The 20,002-nt window shown below is 44.4% G+C and overlaps 1 protein-coding gene across 1 annotated transcript in view; it reads left to right on the forward strand.

Moving 5' to 3' along the window:
* The first annotated feature begins 2,004 nt into the window (after positions 1 to 2,004).
* The window catches only part of spata20 (spermatogenesis associated 20), a 32,472-nt gene continuing 14,474 nt past the window's right edge, over positions 2,005 to 20,002 (forward strand). Inside the window, exons 1-15 of the mRNA XM_023836864.2 lie at positions 2,005 to 2,297; positions 3,281 to 3,424; positions 3,703 to 3,767; positions 3,852 to 4,006; positions 4,763 to 4,906; positions 5,215 to 5,416; positions 6,720 to 6,850; positions 7,342 to 7,446; positions 8,838 to 8,912; positions 9,337 to 9,549; positions 9,867 to 10,059; positions 12,030 to 12,198; positions 16,582 to 16,790; positions 18,683 to 18,882; positions 19,386 to 19,466. Of these exons, the coding sequence (XP_023692632.1) occupies positions 2,104 to 2,297; positions 3,281 to 3,424; positions 3,703 to 3,767; positions 3,852 to 4,006; positions 4,763 to 4,906; positions 5,215 to 5,416; positions 6,720 to 6,850; positions 7,342 to 7,446; positions 8,838 to 8,912; positions 9,337 to 9,549; positions 9,867 to 10,059; positions 12,030 to 12,198; positions 16,582 to 16,790; positions 18,683 to 18,882; positions 19,386 to 19,466 (2,280 nt within the window). The 5' untranslated portion in view covers positions 2,005 to 2,103. The remainder of the gene's footprint in view (positions 2,298 to 3,280; positions 3,425 to 3,702; positions 3,768 to 3,851; positions 4,007 to 4,762; positions 4,907 to 5,214; positions 5,417 to 6,719; positions 6,851 to 7,341; positions 7,447 to 8,837; positions 8,913 to 9,336; positions 9,550 to 9,866; positions 10,060 to 12,029; positions 12,199 to 16,581; positions 16,791 to 18,682; positions 18,883 to 19,385; positions 19,467 to 20,002) is intronic.

A 20,002-nucleotide genomic window follows, 5' to 3' on the forward strand; every position in this document is an offset into this window, starting at 1 on the left:
CCTCAAACTCATAACACTGGCATTTAACAGTATACCCACATACAACAGTGCCTGGGCTCATCAAACTTTACTACCTCCACCCCCCTGATCCACTATGTCTCTGTTACACAGAAGAATGCTAAAATACATGTGTAAATATGTGCAATAATCCAGGGTGTCATGTGTAATAATTCAAAATTTATGAAAACCTGTAAAACCTTGAAAACCTTTCCAGACGTCTCCGGTCTTCCAAGAGTTTTCCAAGCTTTTGTGTTTTCAGTCTCAAATATATCCTCTGACAAAGTTGATTGAGATGTAGAATAGGGCTGTGCCCAACTCAGAATTATGTCAGTCAAATCTGATTCAGCTGTTCAATACAAATATTTGAGCATTCAGGGATTTTTCCCCTATATAGACTGTCTGGAAATTAGACCATCATCTGGCATGAGGTTCAGTGATTATTTTCACCACATGCTGCAGCTCTCAGGGCACCGTTGTTCTGTCTTTGTTTACGTTATGGATGTTGGAATAATGGGGCAGGCAGCACACGTGCATTTCAGTTTAAATAGCCTATGTTTTTTGTGAAACATGCGCGCTGCATGTGTCCTCTCCAAACACACAGAGTTTGGTCACAAAATAGCAGAGGGCAACACACAACCAACAATGAATTACTGTACTTTGAAATTATATTTGTTATTTTGGCACACTATACCATAGTAGGAAACCCACATGAAAAGGGAATATACAAACACATGCATAACAGAAGAAGGAATGAGTAATGTATGAGGTCACGATGATACCTCCCGAGCTGTCCGTCCATCCTCCATTATTTTATACAGTATGACATCACAGTGAGTCTGGAGCCAATTTCAGGAAGCACAATACACGAGACAGGGGACAACCCGCACAGGATGTCAATCAACCACACTATGGGTAATTTATATATGGCAATTCACTTAAACAGCATGTCACAGATAACTTGTTATTTTGCCCGCCTACAGGGTCCCAAAAACCGCGCAAAGCTGCAAAGCGCCATGACAGAATACAATTATAACCACATGAAACAACCGATTTAATCAGCCTTGATGACAATCAAACTGCATTCAAACAACTAAACAAAACAAACAACCGTTAAATCCGTGCATAATACCTTCTGTTGGCTAGCCAGGTAAAAATTCACCTAGAGCAGGAGAAGTCATCTTTTTTTACGACTGGCATAGGCTACGTCCACACTGATACATTTCCGTTTAAAAACACAGACATTACTCTCCCTTTTTGCCACTTTATCCCAGAGTTTTCACCCCCAAGTCACCCAAACGGAGCCGTTTTAGCGTTTAAGTGTGGATGAATGGAAAAGGAGTCCTACTAAAGTCCAAGATCCCACTACATCATTGAGACGTCACATTGGTCTAACGCGTGTTCAAGTGGTTAAGTCGGCGCAAAATATAGGCGTTAAGAAGCTACATTTTGTTTTACTGTATTTTTCGTTCCCCCACCGCCAAAACGCATTCATAGCGTTAACTGAACTTTTTGTAATGCCTTGCTCAAACAGCATGTAACTGACCAGAGAAATATCAAATATTGAGACAAAAACCTCAAAAATCATTTTTTTTCCCACGGTACACCATTTAATGACAATCTCCTGAACATCCAACACAATTCAGTTTTGCAATGACAAGCTACATAAAATTTACCTTTCATTACATATGTGTGTGTGTATATATATATATATATAGGACATTGCACATCATTTGCGGGTGTTAGGGAGATGTTCTCAATTTGGGGGATATTCCCGGAACTTTGGGGAGAGATGGGATGTCTGCAGATATCCTAATTGCTAATTAATTTAAATTCCGACTTAGGCGACTGGGGAGGCTCTGTCGACCCATGATATTCATTATGTACGGTAACTCTCCTCCAGCATCTTTTACATACACACTTGAAGCAGTTAACAGTTAACTCGGTCGTCCTAGGATAACTCCGTTGCACAGTACCACCGTGTGGTCATACAGGGTACTGCCACTTGCTGAGACGGACCTGCGCACTGACTTGCACTTTCACTTTACAGTTCGGCAGAGCGAATTAAAGCTCCGGCCAGCTGACTGCTCGGTTTTTCTCAGTGAAATGTTAAGACGGGCCTGGGCACTGTCGCTTCATATTAACAGTCGAGCCGCAACACAAAACTTCAACAAGATATTCTCGAGACTGGAGAAGATTCCAGTCGCAGAGAGCAGCAGAGACGTCGGAGGCTTCCCTCTCCCACCTAGAAAAACGTGCCCCTCCCCGGGGAACGTAAGGACTCCCCAGCACTGCTCCAGGTAAACATAAGTACAACAGATAATACAGCATCTAAGCCTGGACAGATCAATGACGGCTGCATGTGTTCAGAATGACAGCTGCGATGGCTTCCAAACAGTACGAATCATACAGTATTTAAGCAGTACAGTATACCTGGTCTAATGAGTATAATCCGTGCACATACAGCAATTTTAATCTGGTTATACAACAGGCGCATGTACTGTAGTATGATATTATGGGTATGGTGTCTCCATGTCTTAGATATACTGTAACACGGCCAGTCGCTTGCAATTTAAAGTTGCCGTGACACTTAATATAAAACAGGAGCACATTTTTTTCCAGCAATATAGTCAGGTTTTTCCTGACTGTGTGTTGGCTTACCTTAGGTAAATTGTCTTACGTTTTACAGATAACTATAACTTTTTATACATTTTTCATCCCCAGCTGTGTGGTGGAATTTGTAGGTAAATGGGACGGAAGATTAACTTTAAGCTTGAATTTAGCCATTGATACTGTGGCTAATGTTATTAACTAGCTAAGGACGTTTACCCGTCAGATCGAAGTAGATGATGCAGTTTGCGTCTCTGCTCTGTGTTGTTTTGCTTCCGGTGTCCTGCCTGCGCTGGCTGCAAAAACTGCCGATCGGGGGGTGTCAAAGCTGCCTTCAGTCTCGATTTCACCCTGCAAATGTACCGATCTACGAACACCCAGATATTTTTCTCAGTCATAAACAAATCATGTTACACGCAGTGTGTCCGGCAGATGTGCTGCACATGTCACTATGCTGACGTCGTTCCCCTGTGATTGTTGATTGTGTAGTTAATTTTCCGTATTTACATAACATGCTCGTTTAGCGATCAAAGCCTATTATTTGTCTTTCTCCGGTTTCACATATTTATATCGACTTCCCCTGATTTTAACCTCTTTCAATCTACTATTTGCCTTGGTGTACGTTTTTAGTAATTTTTTAAAGTTTTTTTCCCCTACTATGACGTTTCCACAGGACCACTTGTATAGTCGGTCTCTGCATGGCATCAGGGGGTGATGCGCAGAACAGCCGACCTGGACATTCAGGAAGATACATAAATCGCTTGAGCAAAGAGAGATCACCATATCTGCTGCAACATGCACATAACCCAGTGGACTGGTGAGAACCGCAGAAATGCAACCCATTTCTTTGTTAAACCATTCCTAAAATATTATTCACCAATGGTGCGTAGCTCCGTGGGTCGGTGCTCTGCAACTTTGACTAGAAGGTTGCTGGTTCAGATCCCATTGTCTACAGGCTTTTTTCGTATTGGGTGCTTGAACAAGGCCCTTAACCCCAACACCTCCAGGGACTGTCTGACCCTGATGTCCCAGTTGTATGTCATTTTGAATAAAAATGGATACTAAATAAACAAATATAAAAATACTGACCCATAGGTTTCCATGGGGACAGGAAGCATTCGACAAGGCAAAGAAGGAAGATAAGCCTATATTCCTGTCAGGTACAAGATTTATGTATAAGTATATGTGTTCTTGTCTTTACATTTGGCTGATATTGAGTATGTCTTATGTTCTCCATCCCATAGTGGGGTATTCTACCTGTCACTGGTGCCATGTGATGGAGAGGGAGTCTTTTGAGGATGTGGAAACTGGCAAGATCCTCAGCGACAACTTTGTTTGCATCAAAGTAGATCGGGAGGAGCGGCCAGATGTGGACAAACTTTATATGACTTTTGTCCAGGTCTGCATTTTTAAAAGATAATATTTTTTTTCTTATGCGACATTACATTTTGGATCAGATATATTGTTGAAATTAATCCAAAATAGTAATTTCGCATCCTGTGTTATAAAAACAATCGCAGGCTTCTTCTGCAATTCAAATTGTGGGGGAAATTTTGTGTGACAGAGCTATTCTGCTTTGGTGTTGGATGCTGGCAGCTCTCTCTGAAGTTGCAGTGAGGATTTTAAAACAGTCGAGGAATTGAACTGTTTCAAGTCAAAACAGCAATTAGAAATCAGGTGGTTCATTGTCTGGCTTGAACAAAAGTCTTCAGACCAGGGTTGAGGAACTGTAGTCTTTACAGAAAGCTATCCAGGCAAGGCTGCAGCAAATTCATACCAGGCTGCAGCAAATTTCATACCAGGCATTCCCTACATTGCTATAGGAGAATTCAGTAGGTTTTATTTGTCACTGTAAATGTATGTTTCTGGAGATTTTTGTGTTGTGGTTGTTATGGGCTGTTTGTGTGTGATGTTGTGGGCTGTTTAGGAGGATATATAGCTAACTGAAATAAGGGTCTTCCAATATAGGTCTTGTCATTTTCTGGATACTCAGTTATTCAGTTGATTGTCATAATTTTTGCCAAATTTACATTAGATCTGTTTTTTTTAACTAAGCAGTATTCACCATTATCAAAGACAATGGCAGGTTGTAATATATGTGAATGTGCATAAATTCAAAGTATTTCTCTAGCTTTTGCATGTCTCTTTTTTTCAGGCGACCTGTGGGGGGGGAGGATGGCCAATGAGCGTATGGCTGACCCCTGAGCTTCGACCTTTTTTGGGGGGCACATACTTCCCTCCTGGCGATAGTGGACGCAGACCTGGATTTAAAACTGTATTATTGCGAATTATAGAGCAGGTCGGGTTTCCCTCGGCACATAACCCAAGAATAAGATGCAGTATTTAAGGGTACAGATTTGTAACCTGAATTTTTTGCTAGTTCAGTCTCAGGAGGAGACCTGAGCTTTCAGTAGGTCTGTAAGCTAAATTTCTTCAGAGGAAAATAGAACTGTATAAATTGATAGAATTACTTTTGTTGTTTTTGTAATTAATAATTAAAATAACCATAATAATAGTAGTAATAATATTGCCGAGTTTTAAGCACATTTTCATGCATAACTCAGTATCTCTCCTTGCCTGCTATTTCATTACATCTTTCTCACTCAGTGGCAGAGCAACAGGGAGGCTCTTGAGTCCAGTGGGAAGCGGGTCATTGAGGCCCTCAAAAAGGCCACAGCTATCGGCGCCCTGCCGGGCCAAGCCCCACCACATGCCCCCGGAGTGGCCCAGAGATGCTTCCACCAGCTGGCACAGTCTTATGAAGAAGAGTATGGGGGATTTAGGGAAGCGCCAAAGTTCCCCACACCAGGTTAGCTGGACACTGTCACATAGGCATGTATCCATGCACGGATGCGTCGTGATGAATCGATTGTTAATGTGGCAGTTCAATGCATCGGTCTGTAACCTTCAAATGAAGGTATTCCTACTTCAGGGCTGCATGAACATGCGTTCACGTGCTGCAGGTAGACGCACAAAGTAGCGGTGCTAACACGCAGATTTTTGAAACGTGGGATGGCAGGGAAGGTTCATTAATATTCACAAAGGACGTGCTACCTGATGATCTTTGTGCTACAACCCCTTTTTGGAAACTCGCCCCTGTTTTGTAGCAGAGAGCACTCTATCTAATGGTAGAGATAATCTTTGCACTCCAGTGCTTTAGGAAATGCCTCTCTTTTGTAACGCAAAAATGGTTTTTGTAGCATCATTCTTTTTGTAAGCTACGGCAGCAATGGTCAAAACCCTGAGGTAGCTAACTAGCTAACTAACTAGAGATGCATGACATTTTTTTTAACATCGTATCAGCCAATACTCATTAAAAATCAAGATATTGACATTGGTCCAATGTGACAGTCTTGGCCAATGCTCCCCCCTCTCCCCCCAGTCAGGTAGCTCTTTATTAAAGTGTTTGATTTTTTTTCTGTACTGTCCAGTAGTTGGCCTTAAGGGCAATTTTACCCCAGTTTGTTTCTCTATTTAATTACAACAATAAAAATTAATGTTCTGAGATTCTACTTCCTTTGTACTTCATTAATAGTGTGTACTTAAGTTCCCATGGTCATATTTGTGTTTTTTTCAGTGAAGTTAAAAAAGGCTTGAATATAGGTAATCTAAAAATCGAATAATCGATTAATCATGATAGAAATTAAAGAATTGTAATGTATCAAATTGTTCCTTCAATAATCATAATTGAATCACCTTGGGGCCAACAATTTTTTGGGGCCAAAAAATTTACACCCATACTGTCAGACTATATATCTGGACAGTCAGTAAAATCTGGTGCTTCTCCTTTTTGACCTGGAGCAGCATAACTGTGCTGCTTGTCCCCACTGTAATATTTTACGTATTTCCCTACAATTATAAAACTCTTCATGTTCTGTTGAAACCAGGTATGTGGTTTGTTCCAGGAATTTGTGTCTTGTATCCTTCAATAGACCTTAATCTTATCTGTTGGGATTTTATGTACCTCAGGTTCAGATCCGCTCCCCAGGTGTCCCTGGGGAGATGCTCTCAATCTAATTGCTGTCAGTACATAGAGAGACATAGATTTTTTTGAACATGCGTCGGTTTCTGCAATCCAGTTACTCTCGAGTGACTCTACGCTGCCTCCACAGTCAACCTGATGTTCCTCATGTCGTTCTGGGCGACGAACCGGTCCACATCAGAGGGGGCGGAGGCGCTGCAGATGGCTCTCCACACAATGCGGATGATGGCCCTAGGTGGCATTCATGACCATGTGGCGCAGGTACTGCGGCTTAACCTCACCAGCATGTGTGGGCCACAGTTCCGCATCTGGTGCATTTCATCTTGAAAAGGCAGCCTATTTCAATAAACATGTTCCCTTATTGAACATAACGTTTTTGCTGGGCTAAATGAAAGGAAGGAGCTTGATGTGAAGTGTGTTTTTCTCATCCCTCCTGCCATGAGCAGTAGGTCAACAGGCTGTTGTCCCTCCCACATGATGTCGACGGGCTACATCATTAGAAATGGAAGGCCACCCATATTCCTTAAGAAAACACTCTTATTTTACTGAGGCTGCATTCCTTTAATTACTTCCTGTTATTGAACCACACTTTGGATTATTTATTGCATTTTTGTCTGGCGTCTCTTCCGTTCTGCTGGATTCATTTCTTTTCGCTGTATTTTTTGCTCTCGGCCTGCTTTTTCCATCCGCTCCCTGTGTTTTCTTCCTTCTCCCCTCACTCCTCTTTGTTTGTGTCCCGGCTTCTCCCTCAGGGTTTCCACCGCTACTCCACGGACTCCTCCTGGCACGTTCCTCACTTTGAGAAGATGCTGTACGACCAAGCGCAGCTGGCGGTGGCCAACATCACCGCCTATCAGGTTGGGGACACCTGTGTTTGTGCGAGAGCCTTTTGGGACTCTGTGTGCACTGCCTCACGCTTGCCTGTGTTTTTCTGCTTCCTTTCTGTCTTTCTGTCGGGATCTAGAGAGGGATTACTGTAATCCTAGCATCGCTTTTTCTCATTGGTTGTAAATGAATATATTTTCAAGTCCTGTAGTCATTTGCACTTGAAACTGGATCATATTGAGCTTGTATACTAATCCCCATTAACAGATGTAATACATAGGTCAAAGAAGTGAGAATTTGGCTGCCCATTGGACTCTCATGTAATCTTGACGACATGGGTCAGAGCTGTTCTTCTCAAATGCCTTACTGTTTGCAAAAATGCTCTTCAAGACTGATGACTGCTGATTGGGCGGTTTTTTATATTGCCACACTATTCCTTCTGTGCCCAAAAATACCCAGTGAAGCCATATGTCCTGCAATTCTGAGCCTGGTTGTTCTGAAGGACACATCTCCCAGCAGGAAGGTAACGCCGTGTCCCTGGGGCACAGATGAAAAGTCACGGGTGAAGCATATTGTAGCTACATCAAATCTGTCTTCGAACAGAATGAGGCCTATGGTAGACCATGCAGGGAAAAATACACACCACGCCACTTGGGGACCACTACTAAAGATATTGAATGTTTAGTGATGAAGGCGAGGCATCCAGTGTGATGCAGATGTGAGGTTTTGTAAGAGTTACAGAACCAAGAGTTACATTTATTTATCCAAAGTGACATAGAATTGCGATAGCAGGGTCAACCAGGCCCTGGGGCAATATGAGCTAAGGGCCCAACTATGAAATCGCTCTGTCAGCCGTGGGACCGAAACCGATGACCTTGCGATCACAGGCATGGTGTCCTAACCCGCTGGGTGGCACAGCGACCATCATACCTGTGAAGTTGTTCTGTTTGTGGTGTTTGTTGGTGCTGGATGCTCTGACTCCACTTTGACCCTTGAGCAGTTATTCAGGGGGTTTATAGCTGGGAGGTTTTTTTTAAAGATTTATTTGTCACTCACATGATTAGCATATTTCACACATCAGGCCCCTTGGCTGGTGACACGTTTGGATACATACTATAAATATCGCATATCCTTCGTACCCCAAATTATTCCCTGCCCCTACTTTTGTCAACTTTTTTGCCTGCTTCTCTGCAGAATATATCTATTTTTTTGTCTGCCACTTGCTGCTGTGGTTCCTCCTTTTAATTTTTCTGTGTGTACGGGACAGCTTCCTTTTCCCTAGGCGTTATCCAGCTTAATATGGGGTAACCTGTTTTCTAAGGGGGCGGCAGCCAAACAAACACGCGTTTGTCATCATTGTGCCCGGCTCAGTGGGTTTTGGGACGGTGCACACGAGCAATCCTCTGTATTTCCGCTGGGACAGGTGTCCGGGGAGCAGCTCTTCGCAGATGTGGCTCGGGATGTGTTGCGCTACGTCTCCAGAGATCTGAGTGACAAGGTGAGTGATCTCGAATCTCCTCGGCTCGTCCCGCCGCGGCACCTGGCCGCACGAGCTCTGCTGACGCCGCAGCCGGCGCACGCCAGTGGCACAGAAACCCCGGAACTGGGTCAGCGAGGTCAGCCCATCGCCCTGCCTGTTGGCCATTTACTGTGGAATACTATGGTTTCCCAGTAGACAAATGGCTGGCTTAATTAAGGTTACTTTCATATTGATAATTACAGTTTTTATGTATTTTGATGCACATTTTTTCCAACAACATTATTATACAAATGGAAGAACTGAGTTGAATAAATAATCACAAATATGTATTTCACACATCAAATGTGTATATTTCACACATGATGTTCTGCAGCATTTCTTGCATGCTAGTCTGCCCCTGTGAAGAGTATCAGTGGGATTACCATTGCGTTCTGCCCTGCAGTCCGGAGGTTTCTATAGCGCAGAGGATGCAGACTCTTTCCCCACGGCTGGGGCTGCTGAGAAGAGGGAAGGTGCCTTCTGTGTATGGACAGCTGGGGAGATCAGGGAGCTACTCCCGGAACCTGTAGAGGGCGCCACTGGGGGAGCCAGTCGGGCTGACATCTTCATGCACCACTACGGTGTCAAAGAGCAGGGCAACGTGGACCCTACCCAGGTACACACCCGCCCTCTGTGAGGGAGAGGAAAGGGAGAGGCAGCATGTACCCAAGAGAACCAACAGTTATGCAGAAGGGTTTTAGTGCTGCTGTGTGGGATGATTTTCTTTGGTGGAGCAGTTTAGCCTAGGAAGTTACTTTGGAGGAAGAGTAAATAGGACACGGAAATCGGATGTCAGTATTATGGCAGTACAAGTGGAAGTCCTGCCTACAGAGGAGCTGCTTTTTATTGGGATCATGGATTTTTGGGATACCTCCTCTCTCTCTGTGGGTAAATTTAGCAACCCCACTTTATTCCTTCCTGCCTTCCTGTTAGGACCCTCACAGCGAGCTGTCGGGGCAGAACGTGCTTATCGTGCGCTATTCTCTGGAATTGACGGCTGCCCGCTTTGGCCTGAGTATGGAGGAGACGGATGAGGTGTTGGCAGAGGGCAGGAGGAGGCTGGCAGAGGTGCGGAAGACCAGGCCTCCACCTCACCTGGACACTAAGATGCTTTCCTCCTGGAACGGTGAGGGGGGGCAGGGTTTGGTTCCCAAATCACATTCATAGGTATATGGGCCGTTTGCAAGTCATTGAAAAAAATCACATCTGTAGTCCATTGCCTGATAGACTTGTTTGTAGCTACAGTACCAGACGAAACATACTGAAGATCAGTTGTTGATAATGAGTAGAGATGGGCCATTTTTTCAGTTCTGATCCAATTCCGATACACAACTGCCGATACCGATAAAGATTCTGATACACAAGCTCTTTTTACTTTAATATTTTAATATAATAAATATGTATGACATAAATATTTATACTTTATATATTATTAATGTTTTTTTAACTAGTAAAAAACGAATGAAAAAATGTAAGCCAAAAAAGCTTTAATTAGGCTACTGGAAACATACATAACGTACTGTTCCACCTCGTTTCTACATCTTGTTTTAAGCGTTTTGAGGCATTTGCAGTTCAGTTTGAATATCTGCCAAGCGAGGATACACAAGTGGCGAATGCTTAAAATGCCCCACAATGCTTAAAATGCCCCACTGGCAACAGCGTCACTTACACATCTTTGTCATCGCAGCCCCTCGTGTATCACAAGCTGTAGCGAGTGTGCAGAACAGCCCAAGCTAGCGACTCCCAAGTCATCCACTGCTTTTTTCATATTACTCACATTGTCTTGCACAATTGTGTGCACTTTGTTTAGTGGGATTTTCCAGTATAAGCTACTTCCACCTCATAAACACTGCAGATCACTATGCTACTAGTTGTTGCCCGGTGGGAGTAGTGGCCAGAAGTCATACTAGGCGGAATTGGCGTGCAGAAAAAAAAAATTGATTTGACAAGAAACAAGAGCCCAACGAACACAATTTGGACTTACAGTTCTCTTCGTTCGTATGTCTGAAAGTTGAGAGTTCGTAAGTAGAGGAGCGTCTGTATTGTATCAAAGACTAAGAGTAAGGTGGTCAACTTGTGCCCAGAACTTGTGAAAACTCCTTCAGGGCTGTTAGAGAAGCATTTCAGGTGGCTACATCTGGGAGCTGGTTGGAAGAACGCCAAGAGTCTGCAATGCTGTTATGGAAGCAAAAGGAGGCTGTTTGGAAGGGTCTAAAATTTGAGAAAATTTTCAGATGTTGAAAACTCCTCTTGACTGTTGCAATATTTGATATGTATTACTTAATTGCCTCGAGGCCTTTTACTATAAGGTAAATGACATAGCTAAAATAAAGACAAATGCATTAACAGCTGGTGTGTCCACACTTTTGACTTGGACTGTGATGCTGTCATGACTCTGTCTCTGATTTTAATGACACCATTACTTTCATGCCTTGTTATATGAAGCTTGTCATTTCCAGTGCCCCCTCCCCCACATTTATTTTATCAATCTTTATAGGTAGTCCAGGTCTTCTCCCAGAGTAATGCACTCCAGGAATGTGATTAATGAACTGATTTCCTAGTTAAGAGTAGGCCGAGCCGTGGCTTAATTGAAGTGTTTCTTACATCGACAAGCCCCATTACTTTTCTAATTCACTTCAATTTAAGCTTTCACCATGCAACGTCTCCTTATCATTCCATTCATTCATCGCAGGTGAGAGTCCCGTTGCTACCATTGAGCACTCAGCGCTGCAGGTTTCACGGGGTCTTAAAGGAGTCCCTTCTGGTTTTCTTACCATGTTTGGGCATAATGGGGAAGGCATCTTGGGAAATAGTAGAATTACCATGTGATCCTGATGTGATGTGTGTTGGCGCTCTGTGCACGATGTGCACGATAATCTGCCGCAATTCATCTTTGTTAGTTAATCTTGTGATTAGCAGAGTGCTTTCACCTTTTTACCCTGGAGCAAGGCCCTCAGTGGCCATCTCAAAAATGTATGTCACATTGGATAAAAGCAGCTAATAATAAATAAATAAATAAATATGCAAATGTAATTAGTGAATCTTGTTCTGCTGGGAATGTCAGCCTTCCTCACTCTCCCATCTCCATCTTTATAGGGCTGATGCTGTCAGGGTTTGCGCGCGTCGGCGCCGCCCTAGGGGACAAGGCACTGGTGGAACGGGCGGTACGCACTGCCCATTTCTTAAGGGATCACCTGTGGGATGAGGCCAAAGGCCGGATCCTGCATGCCTGCTATCGCGGCGACAAAATGGAAGTGGAGCAAATGTGAGTGTCCCTAGCCGGCTTCTTTTCTTCGCTCAGCTGCTGCGTTACGGAGCACATCAAAGACCAGCTTCTGTGGAGGGCCGGGCGTACGTGCCGAGGGGCTGGCATTCGCTCAGGGCATGAGGCTGCAGTCCGAGGGGCACAGGGAAACGTCTGTGCTGCAGGACACCTCTTATGTTAGTTCTAGACGCATCTGATTGCCATCGTCTGCAGCCACACCACGCATATTTGTGCAGCACGCACTAAAGCCAGGCTGCTGGAAACCGAGGCTGCAGAAAGTCTGTGTGGATTTCTGTCATACCTCGCTCTCCGCCAGAACAAAGGGGAAGTTTTTGCTCGCAGCATTTTCATTCTTTTTATATAAAGAAAAAAAGTTCTTCACAGAACCGGAAACCGGCTCACTGTCGGCCGTGCGCTCGGAGAGCCGAAATGTGTCAGACCGCTTTTAATTTGCTCCCATCTGCCGCTGGAGGATTTCCTCTTCAGAATTTAATAATTCCGAGGCGCCAGAACATTGCCAGATTGAAGATGATTAATTTATAGGAAAGTCTGCTGTTTTCTGCTGATTGCGTGTCTGCTCTGCCCAGTTTCTGCAGCACCGGGACTCTGTGTCAGCTTCAGCTCCCCCCCAGAAATGTAACATTTATGATTCAGCCGCCATCCCATCATGCTCTCAATAATGCTGTGCAAACATACGAGAGCAAAAACAAACAAAGCATGTATATCTATATTTTGCCCTAGCACCATAGCCTGTAACTCTTATTAGATATGTTTGCGTTACGTGTCGAACACTCCCCTTTCGATGCAGCAGTGTGAAATGTAAAGCGGTATGAAGGTGATGTCGCTTTGTCGTGGGCATTCCGTCCAAGACGTCGTCATGAAGTGCGGCTGTCATCTGGCACCGTGGCTGTTTGGCAGCGCTATGAGCACAGGTGAGACTGAGAGAGAGTAATCCAGTCTGACCTGGCAGGGTTACTGAAGAAGGCGAGGATGGCGTCACGCTGTGCGAGATTATCGAGGCGTTGAAGGAGGGGGTGCAGACATTGCAGCTCGGCTGCCATTATGTGATGCAGTGCTTAGGAGGGAAGAACACAGGCCATTGTAAATGTACATTTCTACATGTTATTCTTACTAAAAATGATGATGATATGGGTAATGATGATAATACTTACAATTCTAGGCGTTATTAAAAGGCTAGCGCGATGACTCAGATGCTCACACCATCGCCACAAACCCCCGTGGCTGCAGGTGCGATTCCCACTTGCAGAACCTTGTGGTTACTGTAGGTGTCTTAAGAATCGCTCATAGTGTGTCTGCATGTGTGTGTGTGTGTGTGTGTGTGTGGGTTTGTTTTTACCACATTGAGGGGAGCAAATATCCCCACAATGTGGTTAAACCTCTTACTTTTTAAGCTTTTGGGGACATTTTTCCAAGTCAAAAGTCTGTTTTTATTTGGTTACTTATGGTTAAGGTTAGGGCTGGGTTATCATAGTTATGATTAGGGTTATATCCATAGAAATGAATGGAGAGTCCCCACAGTGATAGTAATAAATGAACTGTGTGTGTATGCATATGTTTGTGTGTATGTGTGGTAGCGCATGCACACATGTGCACGCATGTGTACGTGTGTGTGTGTGTGTGTGTGTGTGTGTGTGTATATACGTACATACGTGTGCATGTGCATGTGCGTGTGCGTGTCTGCCCTACACTAGCCTGGCATCGCGTGCTGGGTGTTCCCCTGCCTTATGCTTCCTGGGACAGCTGCCAGCAAGGCACCGTACAGACTCTCAAATCGGGCAACATCGGGACCAGACTGGTGCTGCAAAAGGGATGTCGCCACTTAACTGAGTCATGGTCTTATGAGACACGAAAGACATACGGTTATAGATGACGTACAGTTTTTACTGGAGAGCCAGGACATTCCTCTTAGACTTATTTAGAACAACCAAGGTGCTGTGATGTTGAGGTTTAGGAAGGGGAAGATATTGGATGTAGAATTTTTGTAATGGGGCTGGTTGTTTGAGCACCGTTTACAGGTTGTGCTTTAGATGATGGTGATGATGATGATGATGATGATGATGATGGTGGAATTATTATTTTTATGCAAAGCAGTTTAGCCTGGGCTGAGTTAAGCAGTTAAATCAATATGTATATTCTTATTTGTATAAATGTATATCCAAAATTTAAACCTGGGCCATTTTGTTTCTATAGCCTGTGGATATAGTACACAGTGCTCTCTGTGTGGATGAACAAAAAAAAAGTTTTTAAATGACAAAAAAGGGAAAAAAGGGTGAGGCTGGAAGCCAATTTATGCAGGGCTTGTCATCACTGTTTATCACTGTTTGCTGAGTTTGAACTTTTTTCAAGACGGCACTAGTATTGAGTTTAGAAGCGTTGAGAGGCAGGCTATTTGCATGACCAATCGACAAAGAAGGCATTTGCACATCCCACCCAAAAGTACCTAAAGCATCACAAAAGTACCCCAACTGATTTGGTAGCTTAAGTACTGGAAGTTTTGGTACTGGTACTTGACCAGAAGTGAAAGTACCAAAAGTATTGTACCAAAAATATGGTACCTGGTGCAAAGGAAAAGCGCCCAGTGTAGTTTATCTATAGTTCATGGTTAAAATTCTTGATAGATTAGTTACAATACAGGGAAGTGAATGTAGTGGTGAAGTTAATGCTGGTAACTCAGAATGAAGCAGTGCTACTGTAATCGTAATGAGAGGCTCCACTAATTTAAAACACGTTTCACCTGACTGTATGTTTTTATAAAGACCAAAATAATTTGATGAAGGTCAGGAAAGCTAGTTTTTGAGAAAGGTAGTCAAAGGAAATGTTTAAAGCTATTCATCTGAGGAGTAAGTGTGCATTTGATCACAATAAAAAAAACAAAATTTAAGATCAGAACATATGCAGATTAAGAGTAACACAAGAAAAACTAACAGTAATTTCTCTTGTTCTCCAAAAAGCTACTGATATCTAGTTGGAGGGCTAGATGAGCACCGCTTCAGTTCCCAAACCTCTCCTCACGTCAGCCATTCCGTGTATTTCCTAAATTTCACTTAATAAACTTAGTTAAATAACTGAATGAGGTATTGATTAGCTATACAAGCAATAGAAGGAGTACTACTGCTCAAGTTAAAATATACATGGGTGTATTGGACAGTTGCTGCAAATACTGGGGTGACTTAGGAGTGGTTTTCAAATGGCTAAGCTAACACACTTATACAGCCGTAATACCATAGTTTTACACCAACACGCAGATCATTTAAACATCATTTCTTTGACTGTGTAAGACTTTTGCACGGTACTGTTAAACACATAAGATGCAACATTTGTATTTTAGAAATTGTTTTTCTTATGTGGAAAGATTCTTTGTTATTGTTGTCTCATTAAGCATCTACATAGAATATAAATGATATCCTGACCATAGAAATATTAAATGACTTTTCTATTGGTGCCCCACAACCTAGGTGACTAGGACAAGCCATTAAAACAGGGCTGGGGAACCTGTTCCATGGAGGGCCGGTGTGGGTGCTGGTTTTTGGTATGACATTTCCATCAGCTAATAATAAAGCAGTGGTTCTCAACTCCAGTCCTGGGGACCCACTGTTATTGGCTGATTGAGAGGCCATCACAGAAACCCACAGCCACACCGGCCCTCCATGGATCAGGTTCCCCACCCCTGTGTTAAAAGGTACAGGTGGATGAATAGATGGATCTTTTTTTGGTTTTCTTATGAAATGTTGTGATATTACCCTCCTGCAAATAAACTCCTTTGTTCCCTCATCCCCACCATGCACCTGATCCATGAGTTCATGTGAATCATTCGCTGCCGGGACAGATGTCTGAATTCACTCTCCATCGACAACACATGAGCTCACTGGCTGTGTGTTCATAGGCCGTGCTTTTGTAGCCCACGGTCCGGTGATGGTTCAGTGTGAAATGTCGAAACTGGGCAGCTGATCTGACAGAACACCTCAATGAAAGGGAGGACCATTTAGCAGCCAGACGATTTCACATCCCCTGTGCCCCCCCCCCCCCCCATTCACTACCCACCTCCTTTTTTGTTGTGCAACTAAGCCCTGGAGCATGTGTTGAAACTGTTCTGTCAGCACTGTCTTAGGTGTTGCTATGTCTTCCTGCACCGACCTACACTCAACTAATCATGGTGTGGCAAGGAAAACTGGTCTGGGAATGAAGAACTAAGATCTCTGGGTCCGTTCAGTGAAGTTGTGTGTTGGGAATCTGTACACATTAAAAAAAATTATTGCATATTTTAAAAGTACCTGAATAGATATTTCTATGTATTACTTTTCATGTAAAGCATGCAGCCACGCTAGAGAGCATCATGATCTCTCTGCTGTTGTCTTGCCCCAGTGAATCCCCTATTGCAGGCTTCCTTGATGACTATGCCTTTGTGATCTGTGGCCTACTGGACCTGTATGAGGCCACGCTGAACACGTTCTGGCTTGGCTGGGCTGAGGAGTTACAGCAAGGGCAGGACCAGCTCTTCTGGGACAGCCAGGGCAGCGGTTACTTCTGCAGCGACCCCAGAGACCCTACATTGCTGCTGGCACTCAAGCAAGGTAAAGCACTCAGGTTAGCAGGAAGGTAAGTGGGCGGAGTGGAGGGCGGGTCTAAAAGGCATCTTCAGATGTGATTTGCTACTTGGCTGTCATTCTACTTGACGCGTTACACTCTTGGGCCCTTACACACTTCCCTTACCTCCCTGACATTATTAAAAAGAAATATTTCTGTGGCAAATTCATCCCCGCAGGACAATTTCTGGAGCTAAAATAATTTTTGGCATATTTCCTCGAGTAACACATAGGAAATTAGTTTCTTGCCCTCGACTTTATCTGAAACGATCGATTTTTCCCTACGAGAGAACAGAAAAACTGCAGTAGATATGGGTTGTTCAGCTGAATTGGGCCCATCCTCGTGCCTACAGTGCAACTTTCATGGCATTAAGCTTGATCCTGAACGTTTTAATTGTCTCCGGTTCCACTAGCCGCCTGGTCATTTATAACTCCCACACGTCAGTGAAAAATGTACCTTTAGCTAATTTCCAGCTATGTCCTCTTGCACTGCTAAACGTTCAACCCAAAGTAGCTACTGACGTCAGCTTTATTGATTTACCTCCCATGCGGCTGCCTCTGACATCTCGTTTGTTAAATCGCACCACCCCTGAATAAATTTTGATTTGATTATTTTGATTTATTTTGATATCGTGCCGCATCGGTAATGCTTTTAGGTGGGTGGGTGGGTGGGAGAAGGGGGATTGGTGAGGGAGGGTTAGGGCGTGACATTTGTTAAGGTGGGACAGGAAAATGCATTTGAGGGGTATAACTGCCTGAGCACGATGTCCTTAACAGCATGGTTCTGTATTTACTTTCCTGGAAGGGAACATGCGTGCTGATAGTCTCAGAGATCCTCCACAGGGGGGGCTCTGTCTTGACAGATAACCCTGTGAAAATGGCCTTGACGTATATAAGCCAAGGGGACAAAAGCGAGTAGTTATTATTTTTTTTATTTTTCATCACCTGTGACATACTAAAATGGATGTGAGTAGGATTTTGCCATCACTGCGAGCTTAGCTGGAAGGCTTTGCTGCTTTAGGTCAGGCTATCCCAACAATGTGATAAAACATGTTACTTTTTAAGCTTGTTCGGACATTTTTCGGGGCAAAAGTCTTGTCGGGGGGCTGTTCTGCTTCCGTCATCAAGAGAAAGGCGACTTCTTGCCCGGAATGCATACACCAGTCTGCTGTACACCCCCTTTGTTTAACCTCTTTTTCACACGCGCTCGTGATATGGCTCTTATTATCAGAATAGTAATAACTGACCTCTCCGCCAAAGCAGAACCTTCCCCATTTGTACTGGCTTCATGCGCCCTTACGGGTTTATTCTTCTTTGAAAAGGTTATATTTGCTTGGCAGCCTCTCTTGTGCTGAATGAAATACGTGCCGTAGCACTGTCACCCAGCAGGGTATTCAGCGAAGCTATCGAGATTAAGTACCCCAAGCCTGCCTCCTGTGATTTTTAGCGATGTTTAAGCCGCCGCTCGCGCTTATTCATGTCCGCTTTTGTATATGCGCACGGCCTTAATTGGTCGTATGCAGATTGTGCTACAGAACTCAGTCTTAAGCCCTTGCTGCTGAAAGCAGCAACATGGCCTGAGGCATAAAAACAGATCAGTTCAGATGAAACTGGACCTCCCTACATATTTTTTCGTGGCTCACTTATTGCATCATACTTATTTACTAAATAAATATGCTTATATTATACTTTATATAATTATGGTAAAAAGGTACATAATAAGTATCTGGACATATCACGTAACTATAGGAGGTCTAAATAAATTTACAGGCGATGTAGCCATACAGAACTTTTGTAAAATAACATCCATCCTTTTTACCATAATTATTCAGTAGTGCTGTACTGAATGAGCGGTCTACACTGGTATTATTTGTCTTCAGAACAGGATGGTGCTGAGCCCAGTGGCAACTCTATCTCTGCGATGAATCTGCTCCGTCTGTCCCACTACACGGGCAGGCAGGAATGGGCCTCTCGCTTGGAGCATCTCCTGACCGCGTTTTCCGATCTCGTGGTCAAGATGCCCATCGCCTTGCCGGACATGGTCCGTGGCCTCATGGCCCAGCACTACACGCTGAAGCAGGTGAGGTTCGTCTGCACGCTAATTACAGCTACACGCTAGCAAAAAAATAACAGCATACACATCGATCGACACGTCATTCTTCTGGATGGGGGTCTATTTGAGTGGAGCTTTTTAGGTATTTCTTAGGTACCGTGCCAGGGAAGGGTTTGTCATCCACAGGCACATACGGATTTTGCGAAGTGATGCGATGCGAGCCAACAACGTGCTGGATTCAGTGCCGGTGCTCCTAAACACCTTTTTTTTCCGGAGTAAGCCTTTTCACGCAGCCCGTATATATGGCATAACCGTTGTGTGCGTTTTACCATGTGTCCATGCTTCAGTCAAAGAGCCTGTCCATGACCAGCAGACTTCTGAGAGTGTGTATACAGAATCACACTCTGGAGATCGCGGTAACAAGCTGCAGGTTCAGCTGGGGCCAGATGGACTGGCAGAGACACCTGCCCGCCTCATTACCGGTAGCCGGCGGCCGGGCTGACCCACGCCTCCTCACTCTCTCCCCCCAGGTTGTTATCTGCGGCCAGCCCGACTCTGAGGACACCGCATCCCTGGTTTCCTGTGTCAATGCTCTGTTCCTGCCCCATAAAGTGAGTGGCTATTCACCCCGTTGAGCATGCTTTGTGTGCGCAGGAGAAACCCCTGGAATAGCACATGAGAAGCCAGATCTGTGGCCTGTGGCACTTCCCGAGGTGGGGGGGGGGGGGGCTTTGACATATCGCTGGCTGGCCGAGGTAACGTGGGCTCGTGTTCCCAGTGGGGATGAGGGTAGGGAGGGGTGCGGCGACTGTGTCGGGATGAAGAACGGGGGGCGTCACTGGGTAGGGGCAGGCATTTAAAAGAAAAACGTCTTAATCGCAGGCAGAAATTGACGACCCTGCAGGTTTTCGCCTCTCTAACCGCTTAATTAGCTCTTTGCTCTGCGTATCTGCACACTCGTCCATCGCAGGAGGGAGAAGCTCAGCCTCGATACCCGCAGTGGCTGGAGAGATACTGTGTCGTCAATCATCCTCAGCTCCAGAGCCATGGGAACTGGCGGTGTAACTAACGGGAAGTGGGATTGACAGTGTCCAATAATCCCAGTCAATGAGGCCTGCAAGGCTTGATCTTATCACTGCATTCTTTT

Source organism: Paramormyrops kingsleyae, chromosome 5, assembly GCF_048594095.1.
Source record: "Paramormyrops kingsleyae isolate MSU_618 chromosome 5, PKINGS_0.4, whole genome shotgun sequence".
Classification (NCBI taxonomy): Eukaryota; Metazoa; Chordata; class Actinopteri; order Osteoglossiformes; family Mormyridae; genus Paramormyrops; species Paramormyrops kingsleyae.